General features: G+C 43.5%; 1 protein-coding gene across 1 annotated transcript in view; it reads left to right on the top strand.

The window, feature by feature from the left end:
• LOC135206340 (protein YIPF6-like) overlaps nt 1–23,919 on the top strand; it is a 56,350-nt gene that overhangs the window by 28,056 nt on the left and 4,375 nt on the right. Inside the window, exons 4-5 of the mRNA XM_064237761.1 lie at nt 21,940–22,065; nt 22,191–22,348. Of these exons, the coding sequence (XP_064093831.1) occupies nt 21,940–22,065; nt 22,191–22,348 (284 nt within the window). The remainder of the gene's footprint in view (nt 1–21,939; nt 22,066–22,190; nt 22,349–23,919) is intronic.

The following is a 23,919-nucleotide window of genomic DNA, read 5'->3' on the forward strand; positions in this document are numbered from 1 at the left end:
ATATGAAGGAACTTGATATAGATTCTAGCCCAGAGCGCTTCTCAGATGACGCTCCTTCTTCTATTAAGAAAGCGAAGGTGGCGTCAGCGTCACCTGACGTGTACGCAGAAGTACCCTTTCCTTCTTCTCCCCCGAGTGATGACGAAAGGCGTCATGCACTGGACGTGAAGCGTCAAGGAAGATAATTATGGCAGTTCAAGAGCAACTGTCCTCTCTAGTGGGAGTTTTAGCGCCACGCCGGAAGGACGTGACGCTTCCAATTAAGAAGTCTGTCCTCTCTCACCTGCTCAACGAGAAGCGTCATGCAGACGTTGAAGCTGCTAAAAACGTCTTTCAGAAGCTTCGAGTTCTAGAGCGAGATCGGTGGCTTACGAAAGTTTTGTAACGCCAGAGAGACGTAAGACGTCTTTTGGACGTGAAGCGTCATTGAAATCGGATCATAGACGTGACGCTCCGACCAATATTGTGACGCCAAGTAGGACGCCTTTGGAGAGCGGAGCGTCTTCCAGGCGCGAAGCGTCATCAAGACGTCAGCAAGAGACGTCAACCAGGACACTTGGCGAACGGGAAGCGTCATACAAGCGGGAAGCGTCTTCTAATTTTCAAGAGAAGCCTGAGCTTGTGACGCCTTCCAAGACTATTAAAGCGGGAAAGAGGAAAGATTATCATTCCCTTAGCCCTCTCCTATTAGGAGTTTGTCTCCTCCAGAAGAGGAACGTACGGAAAGGAAGCGGAGACTAATGTAGATCCCGAGTTGGATGAAAACTCGGATGATGAATATCATGGAAGAGAGGGTCTGTCTAACTATAAGGTTTTGACTACCCTGCTTCTTGAGGAGTATGGAGACGAGTTGACTCCTGCCGCTCCTCCTTCTCCGCGCTCGCTCTTTTCTAGTGCTAAGACGAAGAAACCTTCGTCTTTTCTCAAAATGAAGCCCACCATTTCGATGAAGAGGGCCTTACAATCCTTAAACTCATGGATGAAGTCTAAAAAAGACTTAGTGAGAACAGTCTTCTGCATGCCTCCAGCAAGATTAGCTGGGAAAAGAGGCATTTGGTATCAGACGGGAGAGAATATGGGTATTGCTCTCCCTTCTACAACGGAAGCAGATTTTCGACCTTAGTTGACGCTTCACGTCGACAAAGTCTCAATTCGGCACGTATTACGTGGGGAATTTCGGAACTGGATCATCTCCTCAAGGGACTCTTTCATGTATTGGAAGTCTTCAACTTCTTAGATTGGTCCCTTGGGGTGATGTCCAAGAAAGCCCATGATTCGGAAGGAATCGAACCTGAAGCCCTATTATGCATATTGTCTTGTATTGACAAAGCGGTACAAGATGGATCTTTTGAAATCTCCTCATTGTTTGGAGCAGGTCTTCTAAAGAAAAGGATGTATATGGCGCCTTCTTAACAAAGGCAGTCTCTCATGCTCAGAGGGCAGCTCTACTGTATTCGCCTCTATCTGACTTTTTGTTCCCTTCTCAGTTAGTAAAGGACATTGCGCATTCGTTAACTGAGAAGGCGACTCAGGATCTTCTGACGCAGTCAGCAAGAAAGAAGAAACCTGTTTCTGCATCGGACAAGAAAGGAACTAGTACATCTGTGCAGCCCTTTCGAGGTGGTCCGACCTCCAGACCTCCCACAAGAAGGAAGGCTCGGAGAAGAGAGGTAGGTCTGCCTTTCGTCCCTTTAAAAAGGGAAAATGAAGATTCTCTCCTCCAAACACCAGTAGGTGCCAGGCCTCCTGGAATTGTGGAAGCCTGGGACACTGATTAAACGCAGACGCGTCTTCATTGGCGATCTTAAGGAAGGGATATTGTATCCCTTTCCTGAACACTCCTCCCCTAACGTCAATACCAGGGGACTATCAGCCAGTACAAGGATCCTGTGCTGAGGGATACTCTTCGATCGATGGTGGAACATATGTGGGACAAGAGAGCGATAGAACTAGTACGGATCAAAACTCCCCGGGTTTTACAATCGCCTTTTTCTGGTTGCGAAAGCCTCGGGAGGCTGGAGACCAGTACTGGACGTCAGCTCTCTGAACAAATTTGTTCAGAAGGAGAAGTTCTCCATGGAGACTTCTGCTTCAGTCCTAGCATCATTACGACAAGGAGATTGGATGGTGTCTCTAGATCTCCAGGACGCCTACTTTCACGTCCCGATCCACCCTTCATCGAAGAAGTACCTCCGTTTCATGACGGGGGGAAGGATCTTCAGTTCAGAGCCTTGTGTTTCGGCCTGTCCACAGCTCCTCAGGTCTTCACAAGCCTGATGAAGAATGTGGCGAGGTTTCTTCACCTCAAAGGAGTAAAAGTCTCTCTGTATCTGGACGACTGGCTCATCAGGGCCAGATCAGAGAGACAGTGCTTGGAGGACCTAAAGTTAACTCTAGATTTGATCAAAGCGTTGGGATTGCTCGTGAACCTCGAGAAGTCTCAGCTGACCCCCAGACAGGACCTAGTATATCTGGGGATTCGGATGGATTCTCGGGGTTTTCGAGTATTTCCTTCGCAAGAGAGAATCGCAAAAGGTTTGCGGATAGTCTCTCTCTTCTTAGGGAAGCAACATACATCGGCGAGGGAATGGTTGAGCCTTCTAGGGACGCTTTCCTCTCTAGAACAGTTCTTCCCACTAGGAAGACTTCATTTATGTCCGCTTCAATTCTTCCTCAAGAAGTCTTGGAGCTGGAAACCGGACAACTTTCGGACGTTTTTCCCATTCCAGTGGAGATAAAGTCGCACCTAGAGTGGTGGTTGCCCCCTCTGGAAGAGAACAAAGGGATCTCTCTAAAAACACAGAACCCAACCCAGACCTAGTGTTACTACTCCGACGCGTCGGAGAAAGGTTGGGGAGCGACATTAGGCTCAGAAGAGGTGTCAGGCACCTGGGAACCAGCAAGGTGACTTGGCACATAAACTGCAAAGAAACTCTTCGCCGTACATCTGGCTTTGAAGAGCCTAGAACCTCTGGTGTCAAACAAAGTAGTGCAAGTAACGTGGACAACACCACCGCACTTGCCTACATTCGGAAACAGGGAGGGACGCACTCCTCGTTCCTTTACGAACTGACGAGAGACCTATTGCTTTGGACGTCTCACAGGAACATCTCCCTGCTGACAAGGTTCGTACAGGGAGTAAGAATGTGAGGGCGACAGACTCAGCAGGAGGAACCAGGTCCTTCATACAGAATGGACACTACACGAGGAAGTGTGTCTCGATCTCTGGTCTCTGTGGGGGACTCCTCATGTGGATCTCTTCGCAACATTCATTTCCAAAAGGCTCCCAGTTTTTTGCTCGGTCGTGGAAGATCCAAGAGCACTTATGGTAGACGCCTTCCTGCTAAATTGGTCTCGAGTAGACGTATATGCTTTTCCCCCATTCAAAATCCTGGGGTTAGTATTAAAAAAGAAAAAAGTTTGTGGCGTCAAAGGAGACGAGGATGACGTTAATAGCCCCCTTTTGGCCGCCCAGGAATGGTTCACGGAGGTGGTAGAGTGGATCGTAGACTTTCCAAGATCCCTACCAAGAAGGACGGATCTTCTCAGACAACCACACTTCAAGAGGTACCATCAAACCTCCCGCTCTCGCTCTGACTGCCTTTCGTCGACTATCGAAAGACTTGTCAGAGCGAGATGGCTTTTCTCGCGAAGTGGCAAGCGCGATCGCGAGAGCACGCAGAACCTCCACTACGAAAGTATACAATCGAAGTGGGAGGTATTTAGAAGGTGGTGTAGATCCAAGAAGTTGTCCTCCTCCACTACCTCTATAGCGGAAATTGCTGATTTCCTGCTATTCCTGAGTGAAAAATCTCATCTAGCCGTATCCACAATAAAGGGATACAGAAGTATGCTCTCGGCTGTATTCAGGAATAGAGGATTAGATCTGGCAGATAATAAAGATCTCCACGATCTCATAAGGTCTTTTGAGACTTCGAAGTCTAAGGAACCAGTACCTCCGAACTGGAACCTAGACGTAGTCCTCAAGTTTCTGTCATCGGGAAAAGATTCGAACCTCCTCATCTGGCATCGTTTAGAGACATAACCAGAAAATGCCTATTCCTATTATCTTTAGCTACGGCAAAGAGAATTAGTGAATTACATGCTCTGCAGGATAAAGTAGGATTCAAGGGAGACTCGGCTATTTGCTCGTTTAAGACCCTGTTTTTAGCGAAAAAACGAGAATCCCACGAATCCCTGGGCCTAAGTCATTCGAAGTCAAAGGAATGTCGAGTCTCGTAGGCAGAGAAGCAGAGAGGTCTCTATGCCCTGTTAGAGCTCTGAAGTTCTACCTTCAGAGAAAGCATCAGATGGGAGGCTCTAGACAAGGTCTTTGGTGCGCGGTAAAGGACCCCACAAGACTGATGTCCAAGAATGCGCTGGCATTCTTTGTAAGAAACGTCATTACAGACGCTCATAAGGTCTGTCCTGACGAACAGTTACAACTGTTGAGAGTAAAAGCTCATGAAGTAAGAGCTGTAGCGACGTCTCTCTCGTTTCATAAGAATATGTCGCTTAAAAACAAAAACATCATAGATACGACATTTTGGAGATGCAACTCAGTATTTGCATCTCATTACTTGAAAGACGTTCGTGTGACATATGAGAAGTGTTTTTCTCTAGGTCCTTTCGTATCGGCGGATACGATTCTGGGTACGGGAGCCGACACCAATCCTTAATGTATATACTTTTCTTCTTTTTGGATATGGTCTGGAGTCTCTTCGAACAATGGAGGACTTGGTTTAGCACGGGCGGCCGTCTATGTTGTTCAGTAAGAGACTCTTGTCATGTCCAATTAGATGAGTATAATTTTTTTTGAAAATATGTATGTGTGCGTAGTGGTTTTTGAGTTACGGTTTTTGTTTGTGACCAGTTCGGGGATAACTCGGAGCAATCCTTAGTTTCTAACAAAAATATTGTTAGGATCAGGTGGTCGGGATTGGTTTGTGTGCTCCTTCATAAGGTGTATTGTCATATAAGTGGAATCAGCACCCATTGACAAAGTCCTTTTAGGCTCTGCCGAGTAAGCGGATAAGACCCCTTCGGCAGACCCACAAGAACTCTTGGCCATAGATCATATATCTCCGCTAAAGTTTCTTGAGGTGATGCAGACTACTGGGTCAAACAACCCCACGAAGTCTACCACCTATCATGGTAGGAAACCAAGGTTTTATTTATACCTACAACATATGTTGTTTACCTGTCTATTCCATATAGAAGCTGTCTCTTACCCTCCACCGAAGGGTGCCAATCAGCTATGTATATATCTGACAGGTAAGTTGATTGTATGAAAATGATATTGTTATGTTACAATAAAGTTTCATACATACTTACCTGGCAGATATATACAATTAAAAGCCCACCCAGCCTCCCCGCAGGAGACAGGTGGAAGAGAGAAAATATGATAGAAAACGGGGATGGTTCCTAGTCCTGCCGCCCAGGGCAGGCCGGTAGATCACCTGACCTACCTGTAGCGAGTGGCGCGAAATTTGAATTTCTGTCGGGGACGACGGAGTCTTAGCTATGTATATATCTGCCAGGTAAGTATGTATGAAACTTTATTGTAACATAACAATATCATTTTTCTTCGTCTGATTCCTCATCTAAAAAAGGATGGAGTTCAGATAGATTGTCAAGACCTTCGAAGAGATCTTGGAAGTCTCCTTCATTGGACTCAAGCCCTGAAGAATTTCCGGAAGAATATCCTCCGGAAAAGAGGAAGAAGAAGGTATATTCAGAAGCTCCTTCTCCTGCATCGGGAATTGGGAAAAGGAGAGACGTAGCTACGAAGATGTTAGAGGATATGCAGAAACCAGGATATCTTCGCTAGTAGGAGTTCTTAAGTCTGATCCGCCTAGAAGGAAGGATGATTGTTTCTCCCAATCAAAAAGATCCCGTCCTTTAGAACTATCTGAGAGCTCGGACGAGGCGCCTGCCAGAAGCCTGGCGCCAGCCAGACGTCAGGCTACTGTCAAGCGCAAAACGCCGTCAAGGCGACATGATATATATAGGGAACTTCATTCTAGAAAGAAAGCACATGAGATGTCCGAATCGAGGAGTAAAATTGGAACTCCCAAAATCGGACGAAATCCTGAAATGAGGCGCAAAGAGCCTGAAGCGCCTGAAGGGAGGCACAAAGTAACTGAAGATCCTGGAACTCTTTTGGCGAGGCGAAAAGAGTCTGGAGCGCCTGAAATGAGGCGTAAAGCTCCTCAAGTAATAGAAATGAGGTGCAACGCGCCTGAAAAGCCTGAAGTGGCTAAAAGGAAATATTTAACTCCTGGAGAGCCTAGAGCGCCTGAAATGAAACATAGAGCGCCTGGAGAGCCTAGAACGCCTCAAACGGAAAAAGCAAAGCGCTAGAGCCAGCCGAGGCGCCTGAAAGAAGAAGCAAAGCGCCTAAAGAGCCTGAGGCCCTGAAACGAGGCGCAAAGCGCCTGAAGAGCCTGAAGCGTCCGAATGGGGGCGCAAGGCGCCTGGAAAGCCTGAAGCGGCTGAAACAAGACGTAAAGCGTCTAGAGCGCCTGAAAGCAGGCGCAAGGATTTGTACAATCCAGAATACAATTTGGATGAGTTATCGGAGTTTGAAGCGGACTTGGAGGCTCCTCTTTGGGATTTTTCTCAAGATCAATTTTCCCCTGACAGGGTCTCTAGGTGTCGCACAAGTGATCGTAGCCCCTGTCGGGAAGGAATTGATCATGAAAAAAGGGAACGACATTTAAGGACTTCTCCTGGTAGGGACAAAAGTTGTCGCACAGGCGACCGTCGTCCTTGTCAGGAGGGCCTTAAGGTAAAAGAACATCGGCCTTCTCCTGGCAGGGACTCAAGATGTCGCACAAGCGACCGTAGCCCTTGTCAGGTTGCAGCCGGTGTTGCTACAAGCCCTGTGCATTCCCGAGAGAGGAGTCCTCCGGTCGCACACTCTTCTCCGAATAAAACTCAACCGGAATTGGAGGATATTTCGGACTCTGAAGAAAACAAGGGGGCAGGTCTTTCTGATTATAAGATATTAGCAGCCCTCTTGTTAAAAGAATTTGGAGAGTCTCTGAGTCCTGCTGCCCCTCCTTCTCCTCGGTCTTTATTTTCGAGTACGAAGGTTGCGAAGTCTTCCTCTTTCTTGAAGATGCAACCGACCATTTCAATGAAGAGGGGTTTGCAGTCGGTCGGAAATTGGCTTAAAACCAAGGACGAGGCGGGGAAGACTGTGTTTCATACAATGAACTTACCTGTCAGATATATACTTAGCTAAGACTCCGTCGTCCCCGACAGAAATTCAAATTTTGCGCCACTCGCTACCGGTAGGTCAGGTGATCTACCTGCCTGCCCTGGGCGGCAGGACTAGGAACCATTCCCGTTTTCTATCATATTTTCTCTGTCGCCGGTGGTATCAACATTGTTGTTACTACCTCCTGACTGGAATTCGCTTTTCAAGACTTTTTTTGATCATCTATATTGGATTTCTTGGTGACGTACTGGATCATTGTTTTGGCATTCGCTACTGTGGACTCGATTTGGACTTGCTTTTGATTTTTCTGATAGAATGTCTGATTCAAGTGTTAGTGTGAGAGTGTGTGTGAATGTAGGCTGCAAGGTGAGGATACCGAAGGCTTCGGTTGATCCTCACACTGTATGTCGTAAATGTAGTTCTCCTGCTTCTTCTATTGAAGAGGACGCTGGTGTGGCTTCCAAGAGGATATTGCTAGCAGTACAAGAGCAGTTAGCCTCTTTAGTTGGAGTTCTTTCGAGGGATCCCCCTCGCAAGAAGGACGCTAGACTTCTTATTAAGAAGTCTCGTCTTCTTTCGCCTGCCAGACGTGAAGCGTCCTCCAGGCATGAAGAGCCTTACAAGCGTGGGACGTCTTCCAGGCGCGAAGATTCTTGCAAGCGTCAGGAGCTATCCAAGCGAGTTGCTCTAGATAGGGATACGCTCAGGCGCGGGCGCCAGCCAGGCGCGAGGCGCCAGCCAGGCGCGAGGCGCCAGCGCGAGGAATCAGCCAAGAGCGAGGCGCCACCAGGCGCGGGCGAGGCCGCCAGCCAGGCGCGAGATTCAGCCAAGCGCGAGCCGCCAGCCAGGCGCGAGGAGTCAGCTATGCGTGAGGCGCCAGACAAGCGCGAGGCGTCAGCCAGGCGCAAGATGCCAGCCAAGCAACAAGCTCTAGCCAAGCGAGAAGCGCCAGCCAAGCGCGAAGAGCTTTCCAGGCGTGAGAAGTCAAGCAGACGCGAGACTACTTGTAGACTTGAGAGAGAGTCTATTCACTCTATGAGTTCCTCTCCTAGTAGGAGTTTGTCACCAGTAGAGAGAGAACTTGATGAAGATCCTCTCGTTTTTCAGGCCGATTCTCCGCACGGTGTGGAAGGAGATTCGGAAGACGAAGTTAGCGGTAGAGAAGGATTCTCTAACTATAGAGTTCTGACGGACCTTCTTTTGCAGGAGTATGGAGATTCGTTGACTCCTGCGGCTCCTCCTTCGCCTCGATCACTGTTTTCGAGTGCGATCGTACCGAAGTCTTCGTCGGTGTTGAAGATGAGACCTACGATCTCTATGAAGAGAGCTCTACAGTCTCTGGACAAATGGATGTTGTCGAAGAAGGATCTGGGCAGAACCACCTTCTGTATGCCTCCAGCCATACTTTCTGGTTAAAGAGGTTTCTGGTACCAAACTGGGGAGAACATGGGCCTTTCTCTCCCAGCGGCAGCTGAAGCGGACTTTTCAACCTTGGTTGATTCATCGCGGAGACACGCGTTGAATGGAGCTCGTGTGACTTGGGCGATTTCTGAGACTGATCATCTCCTCAAGGGCCTCTTCCATATTTTGGAAGTGTTTAATTTCCTAGACTGGTCCCTTGGGGTGATGTCTAAGAAGGCTCATGACTCGGAAGGTCTAGACCCCGAAGTCATTCTGAGTATTCTTTCTTGTATTGATAAGGCAGTACAAGACGGATCGGGAGAAATCTCCTCTCTTTTTGGAGCGGTACTCCTTAAGAAGAGGAGTATTTTTAGTGCCTTCTTAACCAAGGCGGTTTCTCCCTCACAGAGAGCAGCCCCCCCTGTTTTGCTCCCATGTCAGACTTCTTGTTTCCTTCTCAGCTTTTAGTGAAGGACATTTCTCGCTCACTCAGACTGAGAAGGCGACACAGGATTCTCTCCGCAAACTGCAAGGAAGAAGAGACCCTAGTTGCGGTTGACAAGAAAGGACGATTCTACGGTTCAGCCCTTTCTTCGAGGAGGCCCTGCCCTCCAGAGCTCCCTCTAAGAGAAGAGGTCCTGAGAGGAGAGGTAAAGCTTCTTCCCGTCCCTTTAAGAAAGGGAAGTGAGACAGACAACCTCCAAACACCAGTGGGTGCCAGACTTCTCGAATTTGCAGACGCCTGGTCATTCATAAACTCGGACGCCTCTTCGATGTCCATAATCAGGAAGGGATATCTTATCCCCTTCCAGGACAGTCCTCCCCTAACGACTATTCCGCGGGAAAGGAACATGTCAAGCCAGATACAGGGACACCTGTACTGAGGGATACTCTTCGTCTGATGGTGAATCAAATGTGGGACAAACGAGCTATAGAATTAGTTCTGGAGCAAAACTCTCCAGGGTTTTACAATCGGCTTTTTCTGGTTGCGAAAGCCTCGGGGGGCTGGAGACCAGTACTAGATGTCAGCGCTCTGAACAAGTTCGTTCTAAAGGAGAAGTTCTCTATGGAGACTTCGGCCTCAGTCCTTGCGGCTTTACGTCAAGGAGATTGGATGGTGTCGCTGGATCTCCAGGACGCTTATTTTCATGTCCCGATTCACCCTTCGTCGAAGAAGTACCTCCGTTTCATGACGGGGGGAAGAATGTGGCGAGGTTTCTTCACCTCAAAGGCGTCAACATCTCTCTATATCTGGACGATTGGCTCATCAGGGCCAGAACAGAGAGACAGTGTTTGGAGGACCTTTCTTTGACCCTAGACCTGATAAAGGCGTTGGGACTACTCGTGAACCTCGAGAAGTCACAACTGATTCCCAGACAGAACTTGGTCTATCTGGGGATTCAGATGGATTCTCGGGGTTTTCGAGTATTTCCTTCGCAAGAGAGAATCGTGAGAGGCTTGGAAAAAGTCTCTCTCTCTTCTTAGGGAAAGAACGGGACTTCGGCGAGGGAATGGTTAAGCCTTCTAGGCACCCTTTCCTCGCTCGAACAGTTCTTTCCTCTAGGAAGACTGCATCTTCGTCCTCTTCAGTTTTTCCTAAGGAGATCATGGAATTGGAAGACGGGACTTCTCTCCGACAGTTTTCTCCTTCCAATGGAGATGAAACCACACCTGCAATGGTGGTTGTCCCCTCTAAAAGAGAACAAGGGAATTTCTCTGGAAGTTCCGAACCCAAGCCAAGTGTTGTATTCAGACGCATCGGAGAAGGGTTGGGGAGCAACACTAGGACCGAGAGAAGTAGCAGTTCACTTGGCTCTAAAGTTCTTCGAACCTTTTGTGACAAACAGTGTGGTCCAAGTGAATGTGGACAACACTACCGCCCTGTCCTACATTCGGAAGCAAGGAGGAACACACTCCTTGTTTCTATACGAGATAGCAAGAGATCTGCTACTTTGGACCTCACAGAGGAACATCTCCCTCCTGACAAGATTTGTTCAGGGTACGAGAAACGTCAGGGCGGACAGACTAAGCAGGAGAAGCCAGGTCCTTCACACAGAATGGACCTTCATTCAGAGGTGTGTCAGAGTCTTTGGGATCTTTGGGGCACTCCTCACGTAGATCTGTTCGCCACATTCCTTTCCAAAAGGCTGGAAGTCTTTTGCTCAGTGGTGGAAGACCCAAGAGCTCTCGTGGTCGACGCCTTCCTTCCTGCTAGACTGGTCTCATGTAGACGTGTACGCTTTTTCCCCCTTTCAAAATCCAAAATCTGGGGGCAAGTGTTGAGAAAGTTTGTAGCGTCCAAACGGGACAAGGATGACCCTGATAGCCCCGTTTTGGCCAGCACAAGATTGGTTTGCAGAGGTGCTGGAGTGGACAGTAGACTTCCCAAGATCCCTTCCAAGAAGGATGGATCTTCTCAGACAGCCACACTTCGAGAGGTTTCATCAAAACCTCCCCGCTCTCGCGCTGCTACTGCCTTTCGACTATCGAAAGACTTGTCAGAGCGAGGGGTTTTTTCTCGCCGAAGCTGCAAGCGCTATCGCTAGAGCCCGCAGAGCTTCCACTAGACTAGTCTATCAGTCGAAGTGGGAGGTATTTAGAAGGTGGTGGAAGTCTAAGAAGTTGTCCTCCTCCAGTACCTCTATAACCGCAAATCGCTCTGATTTCCTTTTGTTCCCTGAGAGAGGTCTCTCACGTATCTGTATCGACTATCAAAGGATACAGGAGCATGCTTTCGGCAGTCTTCAGAAACAGAGGCCTAGAGGTTGCTGATAATAAAGATCTGCACGACTTGATTAGATCGTTTGAAACGACAAAATCTAAGGAACTAACTCCTCCCAGCTGGAACCTGGATGTAGTTCTCAAGTTCCTTTCGTCTGACAGATTCGAGCCTCCTCATTTAGCTTCGTTCAGGGATGTAACGAGGAAATGCTTGTTTCTCCTATCTTTGGCGACAGCCAAAAGAGTTGGTGAACTTCATGCCCTTGAAGATGAAGTCTGCTTTAACAGAGACTCGGCCTTCTGCTCCGTTTAGAATCTTTTTCTAGCGAAAAAAATGAAAAACCCCTCGAATCCCTGGCCCAAGAGATTCGAGATTAAAGGCTTATCGAGTCTAGTAGGTGAGAGAAACAGAAAAGGTCTCTTTGCCCTGTAAGAGCCTTGAAGTTCTACTTACAAAGGAAGAAACAAATGGAAGGCTCTAGACAAAGTCTTTGGTGTTCGATTAAGGACCCCACAAGAATCATGTCTAAGAACGCATTAGCTTTCTTCATAAGGAGCGTCATTACAGATGCTCACAAGTTCTGTCCTGACGACTCTGTTTTCCGCCCCACTTTTTAAGAGTAAAAGCTCATGAAGTTAGAGCAGTGGCGACGTCTCTCTTTTCAGAAGAATATGTCGCTAAAGAAAATCATTGATACGACATATTGGAGGTGCAATTCGGTATTTGCATCTCACTATCTTAAAGACGTTCGCGTGACCTACGAGAAATGTTTTTCTCTGGGGCCTTTCGTATCGGCGGATACGATACTGGGTACGGGAGCAAACACCAATCCTTAACTTTGTACATACCTTCTACTAGATATGTTCTGGATTTCTGCTGACAAAGAGGGCTCGGTGCTGCACTGGCGGCCAGTCACTGTTGTTCAGTAAGGAACTCTTGTGATATCTTTTAGAGGAGTATTAAAAAATTTTTTTTGAGGAATTTTTTGTATGAATGCGTTTTAGTTTCGAGTTATGGGTTGTTGTAATGAGTTCGGGGATAACTCAGAACAATTCTATATACTAACATGGTGGTTAGGATCAGGTGGTCGGGATTGGTTGTGCTCCTTCATAAGGTGTGTTGTCATAGAAGTGGTCCAGTACCCATTGACAAAGTCCTTTCAGGCTCTGCCGAGTAAGCGGTTCATATACCCATCGACAGACCCACAAGAACTCTAGCCATAGATCACATATCTCGCTAAAAGTCTTGGAGGTGATGCAGACTACCGGGCTACAGCCACGAAGTCTACCACCTATCAGGTAGGAACCAAGGTTTTTCTTTTATACCTACAACATATGTTGTTTACCTGTCTATTCCATATTAGCTGTCTCTTACCCTCCACCAAAGGGTGCCAATCAGCTAAGTATATATTCTGACAGGTAAGTTCATTGTATGAAAAATGATTATTGTTATAATACAATAAAGTTTCATACATACTTACCTGGCAGATATATACGATTAATGGCCCACCCAGCCTCCCCGCAGGAGACAGGTGGAAGAGAGAAAATATGATAGAAAACGGGAATGGTTCCTAGTCCTGCCGCCCAGGGCAGGCAGGTAGATCACCTGACCTACCGGTAGCGAGTGGCGCGAAATTTGAATTTCTGTCGGGGACGACGGAGTCTTAGCTAAGTATATATCTGCCAGGTAAGTATGTATGAAACTTTATTGTATTATAACAATATCATTTTACCTGTCCCCCTTCCAGGCTATCAGGGAAGAGAGGGATTTGGTATAGCACAGGAGAATCTATGGGACTTTCTCTTCCCTCATCTGCTGAGGCGGACTTCTCGACCTTGGTGGATTCGGCAAGGAGGCATGCACTTCCATCGGCCAAAACAAGCTGGACAATGTCTGAAATGGACCATCTCCTAAAGGGAATATTCCATGTCTTGGAAGTTTTTAACTTCCTAGATTGGTCCCTTGGGGCTTTGGCCAACAAGACGCAAGACCCTCAGTTTTTGGAACCAGAAGTCTTGCATAGTGTTTTGGCATGCATGGACAAGGCAGTGCAGGACGGATCGGCTGAAGTGGCATCCTTGTTCGGGACAGGAGTATTAAAGAAGAGGGCTGTCTTCGGTTCATTTCTTACCAAAGCAGTCTCTCCAGTACAGAGGGCTTCTCTTTTATACGCCCCTCTGTCTAAACAGCTGTTTCCTTCTCAGTTGGTAAAGGACATTTCCCATACGCTTACTGAGAAGGCAACACAGGATTTGCTGGTACATTCTGCTAAGAAGCCTAGACCAGCTGCTTCTGTCTCGAAGAGGGAGCCAAGACCTGCCCAACAGCCCTTTCGAGGTAGAGCTTTTAGCCGAGCCCCAAGGAAGAGAGGAGAGAGAGAAAAGAAGATCTTCCATTAGAGTTCCAAAGAAGAACGCAAAATGAGATTCCAGTCCTCCAATCACCAGTAGGGGCCAGACTTCTGGGATTCTCGGAAGCATGGGCTTCAATGAAAGCAGAGTCTTGGTCTCTACAAGTGCTGGGGAAAGGATACCACATCCCCTTCAAGAACAGACCTCCATACTCGAGGGAGCTGTCAGCGAGATACAAAGACCCTGTAAAGAGAGAGATCCTTCTTGGGTTGGTGCAGCAAATGTTGGAGAAGGAGGCCATCGAGGTAGTACAGGATCCGCACTCCCGAGGTTTTTACAATCGCCTATTTTTGGTGCCGAAAGCCTCGGGGGGGTGGAGGCCGGTCCTGGACGTGAGTGCATTGAATCGCTTCGTGGAGAAGACAAAGTTCTCCATGGAGACATCCAACTCGGTTCTCTCTGCTCTCCGTCCAGGAGATTGGATGGTCTCCCTCGACCTGCAAGATGCATACTTTCACATCCCCTTGCATCATTCGTCGAAGAAATATCTTCGATTCATGATGCAGGAAGGATTTATCAGTTCAGGGCTTTGTGTTTCGGCCTCTCGACGGCTCCTCAGGTGTTTACAGCGTTGATGAGAAACGTAGCAAGATGGCTACATCTGAAGGGGGTGAGGATATCTCTTTACCTAGACGATTGGCTTATAAGAGCGCAGACAAGACAAAAGTGCTTGGAGGACTTGGAGATAGCTCTCAATTGACCAGATCTCTCGGATTGCTCGTAAACCTCGAGAAGTCTCACACAATCCCCAGTCAGACTATCGTCTATCTGGGGATTCGGATGGATTCTCGGGGTTTTCGAGCGTATCCATCCCAGGAAAGAATCTCGAAAAGGTTGGAAAAAATCTCGGTCTTCCTAGAGAAAGAACGAAGCTCAGCGAGGGAATGGCTCAGTCTTCTGGGCACTCTTTCCTCGCTGGAGCAGTTCATCTCTCTAGGGAGACTGAATCTGAGACCCTTGCAGTTCCATCTCAGAAGGAGTTGGAACAGAAGAAAAGGAGATCTTTTGGATACCTTTCCTATAGGAGAGAGTATCAAAAACCACTTACGATGGTGGTTAGAACTGAGAAGAAACGAAGGAGTGTCCTTGGCCCTTCAGAACCCTCACTTAGTGTTATTCTCAGACGCTTCGGACACGGGGTGGGGAGCAACACTCGGGACGAAGGAAGTGTCAGGCAGTTGGACAGAAGAACAGAAGGCCTGGCACATTAATGCAAAGAAACTCTTAGCAGTGCACTTAGCACTGCAGTTTTTCGAGAACGAAGTCAGAGGCGTGGTGGTCCAAGTCAACTCGGACAACACCACGGCTCTGGCTTATATAAGAAAACAAGGGGGGACACACTCTTTCTCCCTTTACCAACTAGCAAGGGATCTGTTGATATGGGCAGAAGAAAGAGGGATTCGACTCCTGACGAGGTTTGTTCAAGGAGGGAAGAATATAAGAGCAGACAGATTGAGCAGGAAAAACCAGGTCCTTCCAACAGAGTGGACCCTTCATTCACAAGTCTGCCAACAACTATGGTCTCTTTGGGGGAAGCCTTAAGTGGACCTGTTCGCAACATTCCTATCCAGGAGGATGGAGAACTTTTGCTCGTTGGGGGACGATCCCAGAGCCCTATCCATAGATGCCATGCTCATGGATTGGAAGGGCATAGACGCTTATGTGTTTCCCCCATTCAAGATGCTGGGGGAAGTAATGAGAAAGTTCGTGTCCTCGGAGGGAATGAGGATGATATTGATCGCTCCTTATTAGCCTGCAAGAGAATGGTTCACAGAGGTACAGGAATGGATAGTGGACTTCCCCAGATCTCTTCCCGAAAGGACAGATCTGCTCAAACAACCCCACTTCGAGAGGTATCACAAAAATATCCACGCTCTCGCTCTGACTGCCTTTCGACTATCGAAAGACTGGTCAGAGCGAGAGGCTTTTCTCGCAAAGCGGCAAAAGCAATTGCTGGAGCAAGAAGGTCCTCAACCATGCGGATATACCAATCGAAGTGGGAAGTTTTCCGTAGAGGTGTAAGGCGAAGAAGCTGTCCTCCTCCGATACCTCTGTGACCGAAATTGCTGATTTTCTTTTGTTTTTACGAGAAGAATCTCATCTGGCAGTGTCAACCATTAAAGGTTATAAGAGCATGTTATCAGCTGTGTTCAGGAATAGGGGCCTGAACATAGAGAATAACAAAGATCTGCATGATTTAATTAGATCATTTGAAACTACAAAATTAAGAACTTCTCTCACCCCTAGTTGGAATCTGGATGTGGTTCTCAAATATCTTTTGTCGGAGAGATTTGAACCTCCCGATAAAGCTACTTTCCGGGACTTGACTAGAAAATGCATTTTCTTAATAGCTCTCGCTACTGCGAAAAGAGTGAGTGAGCTGCAAGCGCTTGACTCTAGAGTGGGTTTTAAGAAGGATTCAGCTGTACTGTCCTTTAAACCTTTATTTCTAGCTAAAAATGAAAACCCCTCGAGACCTTGGCCTAGGACTTTTGAAGTAAAAGGCCTTTCTCAATTAGTTGGGAATGAAATGGAAAGAACTTTATATCCTGTGAGAACTTTGAAGTTTTACCTGCAGAAGAAGAAGCAGTTGCAGGGTTGCAATCAAAGTTTATGGTGTGCAGTTAAAGACCCTAGAAGAGCTATGTCAAAGAATGCCTTAGCATTTTTGTTAGGAACATCATAACTGAAGCCCACATGAGCTGTGATAGTGAGGCATATAAGACCTTAAGGGTAAAAGCACACGAAGTACGTGCAGTCGCTACATCATTGTCGTTCAACAAGAACATGTCAATGAAGAACATCTTAGCGGCCACGTATTGGAGATGTAACTCAGTGTTCGCCTCACATTACTTGAAAGATGTGAGAGTGACATATGAGAAATGCTTCTCTCTAGGGCCCTATGTATCAGCGGATACAGTGCTGGGGAAAGGAGAGAAGACTGATCTTTAATATTAATTTTTGTCCTTATATTTTATATTGTGATTTAAAAATTATTGGAGTTGAGTTTTTTAGGTTGTTTGAAAGGTGTTTGGGGATAACGCCTTTCAATCATATTTACTAATCCACGGTTAGGATCGGGTGATCGGGATCAGTATTTTACTCCTTTATATGCCAAGAGGCATAGGTATATTGTCATGTAAGTGAATAAGACTCCAGTGACAATTGCCATTAAGTTCTGTTGAGTAAGTGGATAAGACCCCATTGACAGTCCTTTTCAAAAGTTCTCAGCCATAGGGCACACCCTCGCTGAAGCTTTTGAGGCGAAGCAGACTTCTCAGCACAAGCTAAGAAATCTTCCGCCTAAACAGGTAGGAACTAGGGTATTATTAATTAACTTGTATTACCTACAACATATGTTGTTTACCTATTAGGTCAGTAATTAGCTGTCTCTTGCCCTCTGCCAAAGGTCGGGATCGCCAATCAGCTAAGTATATATCTGACAGGGGAAGTTGAATGTATGAAAATGATATTGGTTATTGTACAATAAAGTTTCATACATACTTACCTGGCAGATATATACGATCGTATGGCCCACCCAACCTCCCCTCAGGAGACAGGTGGAAGAGAAAAATCTGGCTTAAAACGGTAATAGTTCCTATTCCTGCCACCCAGCGGCAGGCGGCGGGATCACCTGACCTACCTGTAGTGTGTGCTGCGAAATTTGAATTTCTGTCGGGGACGACGGAGTCTATAGCTAAGTATATATCTGCCAGGTAAGTATGTATGAAACTTTATTGTACGATAACAATATCATTTTAAAGGGAATGAACAGTTTTACATGCAGAAAGCAGTGAGAAATAAATAGAAATGACTAATGAAATGAATAAATGAGGGAGGAGGAGAGGTTATTGTTTGGAAGGAGAATCACCCTCCAGAAGGACTTCAGGTATCAAGGACCTATTGGGGTGACTTCTCTTCATTTTTTTACTGGCACTATTTGAGGTTCTTCCCCACTTTGGTTTTTGTTTTACTGGCACTAGGACCAACTTGAGAGTTACTGGACCCGTGTCACACAACAAAACTGTCCAGAGATATGTTTCTGGCATTTCTTTAAAATTTGCCTAAAGTAAATACAGCATTTTCATTAAACATGTTAGCGACACAGATTAAAACTTCTTTGTTGGGTTGATAATTCACATAATTTTTTTCATATTTCCACTTTGCAAACATGTCCTTAATCCCTGAAGTACTATGCATACTATGTATGCCCATTTGTTTTCTGAGTTTTTCAAACCAGCCTCTGCTGGCCTTAAATTGACTAACAGCAATGCATTTTGTAGGCATTTTCTCACTGAGATCAGCATGCAACTTCCTCCAACATTTTGCTAAGAGTTCTTTCTTAAATTCTAGTGTTTCTCACCTTTTTTTACAGAACTTTCTTAGGCCCCTTGATGGCTTAGTTAGCAGTTGCACTTGAATAAAAAAAGTACAAAGACAACGAACACAAAAGCAGAATAGGTCATGAAAGAAGATGGAATGCTTTATTTGGGTGCTCGATACAGGGCCCGGTCATGTGCTGGGCCCCGGATGGAGCATTTCTGAGTGTATGAAAACAAAGGAAACATACGATAACCAAGACAAAATTTCATAGGAAAACATCTATGAAAACTGAAACAAAGCAAAGAGAGGCACACAAAAACCAAGTTTTACTGTACATTTGATAACTTTAGAAGAAATTTCTTGTTAAATGATACATCAGTTTCCCACCACTAAATTGGGTAATTCCACTTGTAAAATGATGGTCATTTTGGTGTGTTTTTTCTTTCACAATGTATTGAACAAGTTATTAATAAGCTCTCTATTTACCAGATAATGTAGTAAGGCTTTGTGGTATTTCAGTCTTAAATTGGTATGAATAACATCCTGCTAACCACCCCATAACCTCTTGAAAGATATTATTCACACAGTCAGTGCATGCATGATTTCTTTTCCCCATTGATATCTTCTTGGAGTTTATTATCCCATGCCTTACATGATAGTTTTTATTCTCTGCTATACTCATATTTTGAATTTTTCCTTACTAGCTGGTGCTCTATAGGACACAGGCTTTTCTGGTTATGTTCTTAGTTCTCACCACCACTGTGTCAAAAATGATGTCCAGTAAGATTAACGATGCTTATTCTATAAGCATCGTTAATCTTTTTGTTTACTGATGTAGTAGCCATCATATTATGTTTTTAATATCTTCCTGAAACAGTCTTGGGACATTTTTCAGATATTTAAATGTATTGTATTCAGTGTATTTTTCCGAAATCATCTATTAAATTGAGCACTTTGATAATCATCAGACACTGAGGATTGAGCATTCAGTCAATCTTCACTGTACAGTATTTGCAACTACTCAGACTTGGTATTTATAGTAGTCAGTTTGTTTTCTAATCCTCCCGGGCTCTTCCTTTAGTGTTTTACATTATCTCTCCTGACCTCATGATTCACACCAGCCTTACAAAATGTAAGGTAGTTTGTGTGTTTTTTACAGCAGAGCTACAGTACATTGTTCTTTGATTTGCGATTTGCTGCTCATTTGCTACCATAGATCATTTCTGTCTTGACCATACCTTAAGGTGATATTAATCTGTCAACTATAGCTTTATCTTATCATGATTCCCACGAATTAGGATTCTGACAGCTTGCTTACATTTCAATACATAATGCCAAGTATTCCTAGCCTGGAGTTTTATCAGAAATTTAGTACAGTACTTGGAATCTTGTTTTCTGTATTCTCAACATTCTGCAAATATTAATCTTCTGTTGTATCAGTATACTTATAAGGTCTTTCTTTGATGCCTCTCTTCAGGGTAAAAGCTTTTTAATTTTTTGTTATAGTTACATTATCAACATTAGCAACTTTTATGTGCAGCATCACCACTCTCCCCCTAGTTTTAAATTCATGACTATTATGTGCTCTGTAATTTTGCTGTTAGTGACCTGAATTCCTCACAAAGCCTCAAGTACGTACATACTTTTTTCAACTCTGCTCATTATTTGTGGGCTTAGCAATCTGAAGATTCATTTCAATACTCTTCTTCCTCCTCTTGACTGCATCAACATATGACTGCATCAACATATGAAGAATTCTATGTATCTGCACAGACCTCTCCTATCTTACTCTTGACGTCTTTCACATCATCCACCTTTGCAGAAGTACGATTTAACCATCTGCACTGGTATTAGCCCCAGTTTCATACCTGCAGTAAAAATGAAAAAATTGTGAGACTTTATAACTAAACTTTACAATGGATTACATTTGCTAATAACAAAATTATATCCAACTCTATACAAATAACTTCCACTGTATGTAGATATCAAATACTGTTACCATTACATTGCATATACTTATTACAACCACACATGTATATTGTTAATTTAGAGAATTATGTTTACCTTATCATTTACTTTGCATTTATCCTTTTACCATTTGCACTCTACTTATTGTAAGACCACTTGTTTCATTATGCATCGTGGCAATATTGCTATTATATGTGGCAACACTGTTATTATTTCTCATCATTTATATGAAGCATTAACCATTATATGAAGCATTAATCAGTTCCTGTCCTGTGGTCACTGAGGCATTAAGCATGGAACTTCCTTCTGTCTTCACATTGCTGTAGCTGTCATTATATGGAATTTTAAGAACCCACAGTTTAATTTCTACACCCTTTGTTCCATTCATTACATGGACGTATCTGGCATGGTTACAAGCCACAGTAACACACTGTAACAAAATTTCTTTGAGAAATCTTTCTTCACCAAGTTGCAGCTTCTATATTACCCGTAATTCTGAAAATGCAAGTTGATGGTGATGAGTTATCTTTATTTTTTCATTTTGTTGCTAACGTCCAAGAAACTACGCTGAATAATTTGAACTTGGTAGCACACAAGACTTATCTTAAAGAATTTTGGAGCTGTCCAAGGGTCCCCTTGGCCAAGGAAGACCTGAAATTCTAGGTTACATCAGCTTAGGATGCATCCCTCAGTTTCATTTTATGGTTTACAGTGTTATAGGTCAGGTTAGGGTAGGGAGTCCCTTCCCACTCCATCTGGTAGACCATAAAACTGTAAGCTAGGGTGAGATGTGTCTTATGATTGGCTTTGCCACATTTTTTTGCTTTATTTTTACTACATACTTGTTAAATCTTTTTATATTGATCACATTTTTGCTTACAGCTTAACTTTTGACAGATTCATTTTACTATTCAAGTTGCATTTTACTATTCAAGGTGCAGTATATTCATTTTTATCCTTTCCCAACTCAAAACCTTTTTCCGCTATGATCCCTCCCTTACCAGTTGTTGTACATTCTGGACGGTGTATATACTATGTTGATTGTTTGTAAGTTGGATATTGTACTCTTCATGCCTATTAAGTAGAGTATGATATAAAATCAATACAACTCCTTAGGTTTTTCATTCTAAAACACATTACAGTGTAAATACAATACCGTATGTACTTAACAATACTGTATGTATAGAATAGGCGTGCAAAACAAATTTAAAATTGCTTGTACGTAGTATCTTTGCATGTTTGTAAGTTGAATATCCATGAGTAGGGTGGAGTTTGTAGCGGTAAGGGCAATGTAAAAATAATGGTCAACAACACATCAACAGCAAGATAAAATGTTGTTAAAATGAAGAGTTCATATCTTCTTAATTTTATAATGTATTTGAGAAGAAATTTGTACCCCACATGAATTAGAAGTCTTCAGTTCGTTAGCTAGCTTGCTTAAGAATTGTAATGTCAGCCCCTTCCTCAAATAGTGACTTGATAAAATAAAGATTTTTGTCCATTTTGTCTATGCGTACTACCTAAATGTTAATGTGTATTTTACAAATTCATGTACCAGAATAAATTGTCCTTTTTTTATAACTGGACAACAACAAAAAAGTTAGCAGATGCAAGAGATGTAAATATAACCACAGAGACTAATATTTAAATTTAAGAAAAATTTAAAGTGTTCAGTTGTGTTTCAAGTCATCAAATTGAACTTACGTGCTATGTCTTGAAAAAAAGTTATAATTTTAGTCTTGTATTGGTTTGAGTAAAACTTTTGTCATACAAGTATTTTAGATGTAATGCATTTTCATTTCTTATATTCATAAATGCTTTTGTAATAGTATATGATACTTATTTTTCTCATTTCTCATTAACTTTAAATATATTTTAATTATTGACAGGATGGTCCAAGGTTCAGAAGATGCAGATAAACATGATGGCGGTCCTGAATTTGCACAAGTTTTTGTCATTGTTTGGTTAGGTGCCGCAGTTGTTACAATGAATACAAAGCTCTTGGGTGGCACTATGTAAGTTTTTGGCCTTTTTGGTTAAGTAATATAGCATACTTGTGAGTTATAATTACGGTATTCTCTGAAATAACATTATCATATTTTTGCATGACATATTACTGAATCTTACTTTTTTCTTCCAGATCATTTTTCCAGTCTGTATGTGTGTTAGGGTATTGTCTGCTGCCTTCCTGCTTTGCTCTCATCTTGTGTCGTCTAATTCTTATTGCAAATCAGAATAAGCTTCTCTTTGCCCTGAGATTCATCATTACTTGCATAGGCTTTGTATGGGCAACATTTGGTAAGTTCATATCTGTAATGCACCTTTCATTTTGTTATAAAATTGAATTTGTTTTGTATATGCTAGAGTGGCTCATGCCTAGTAATTGTAAAGTATTGCTACATATAAATTGTTATGCCAAAATGGCTATGTTTTAAAAACTATTAGTGGTTAAAATTCATAAAAGGTAGGACCTTGTATGTGTGAATGTTGCTTTTGTGTGTCCTGCTCTAATGCTAAAGACTTCCGTAGTTTTTTAACGTCTCCTAAGAGTACTTTTTACAGTGCATTTCTAAGTAGATTGTACTGACAAATAACTAAGATGTACTAATTGAAAATATGTTATGAATAGTGTCAGAGAATATTAGGATTTTGTGAAATTTATTTAAGTGTTATTTTAAAAAGATGTTCTGCGAAACGTTTGAGAAAATTGCAGGTTTATTAAATTTATAATTATAATTTAGTGTTCATGCAATGACACTATTGTGCATATGCACTAATGCTAGTTAGACATACTTATTTGAGTGTTAATTACTAGCAAGGGAAATTAATTTTGGGTAAGATCCCCCCATTTACTTTCGGCCTCAGTTCCAACATTAAAACGTTGTGTCATACTGAATAGAATAGAAATAGAATTTAAGTCATTAAGTTCTGAAACATATGTTGACAGTAAAAAGGTTTGAAAGGTGTAGCAGGATGAAAACCTTGCAGTTTTACTCTGAATCAATTGTTAGGAGAGGGTGGAAAGTAAGATGGAAGAAAGAGAATGTGAAAGTAGATATGTACAGTAAAGGAAATGAAAGGGGTTGCTGCTAGGGGCTGAAGGGATGCTACAAAGAACCTTCAGTAATGCCTACAGTGCACCACGTATGGTGCAGTGACAGTACTAACCCCCATGGGGATTTTATCACGTTTGTTGGGCTTATAGGTACCTCACAATTGTAAGTACATGGAATATGCAAGAAAATACAATACCTCTGAGAATACTGACAGAATTAAACTGCATATGTCTTAGATCTAAATTGAGTTCCTGGTACTATATATCAACTCTGTTAATTATAGAAGGTTCAGAATAATCTTTGAAGAACCCACGAGTCTACCACCTCCTAAATTAGCTATTCTGTTTATATGGTACATAATATTTAGGAACACATACTAAAGCTTAAATAATTTTTTTCTTAGATGCATATCATCCATCCTTTTTCAAGAGTTACTAGTTCATGGTCCATAAAGAGTCAAGATATGATGGTATTGGACAAATTCACTGGATTTGCTGTCTACAAGCCAAAAATGTTCAATTTCTGTATTCCAGTTTTTATTAGTAATTCACATGTAGCCCCATAAAGGGAAAATCTGACAGCAATTTACTGTTTATGAATCCTGTGCCTAGTTGATGTTTGCTGTTGTGACTGTCTTACTTTTTCAACCTGCCTGATTATCCAATGAAATGAAATACTTAATCCTGTAACTAGAGTGTGATGGCAATTTTTTCTAAAAATAAAAAAAAATTGGTTTTGTTACTAGAAGAGAAAATGTAGAAAACTATTTATTGTAGTTGTGATAATGATTTTGTTATTTATGAACATCGGTAT

The sequence above is a fragment of the Macrobrachium nipponense genome, chromosome 11 (assembly GCF_015104395.2).
Source record: "Macrobrachium nipponense isolate FS-2020 chromosome 11, ASM1510439v2, whole genome shotgun sequence".
Lineage (NCBI taxonomy): Eukaryota > Metazoa > Arthropoda > Malacostraca > Decapoda > Palaemonidae > Macrobrachium > Macrobrachium nipponense.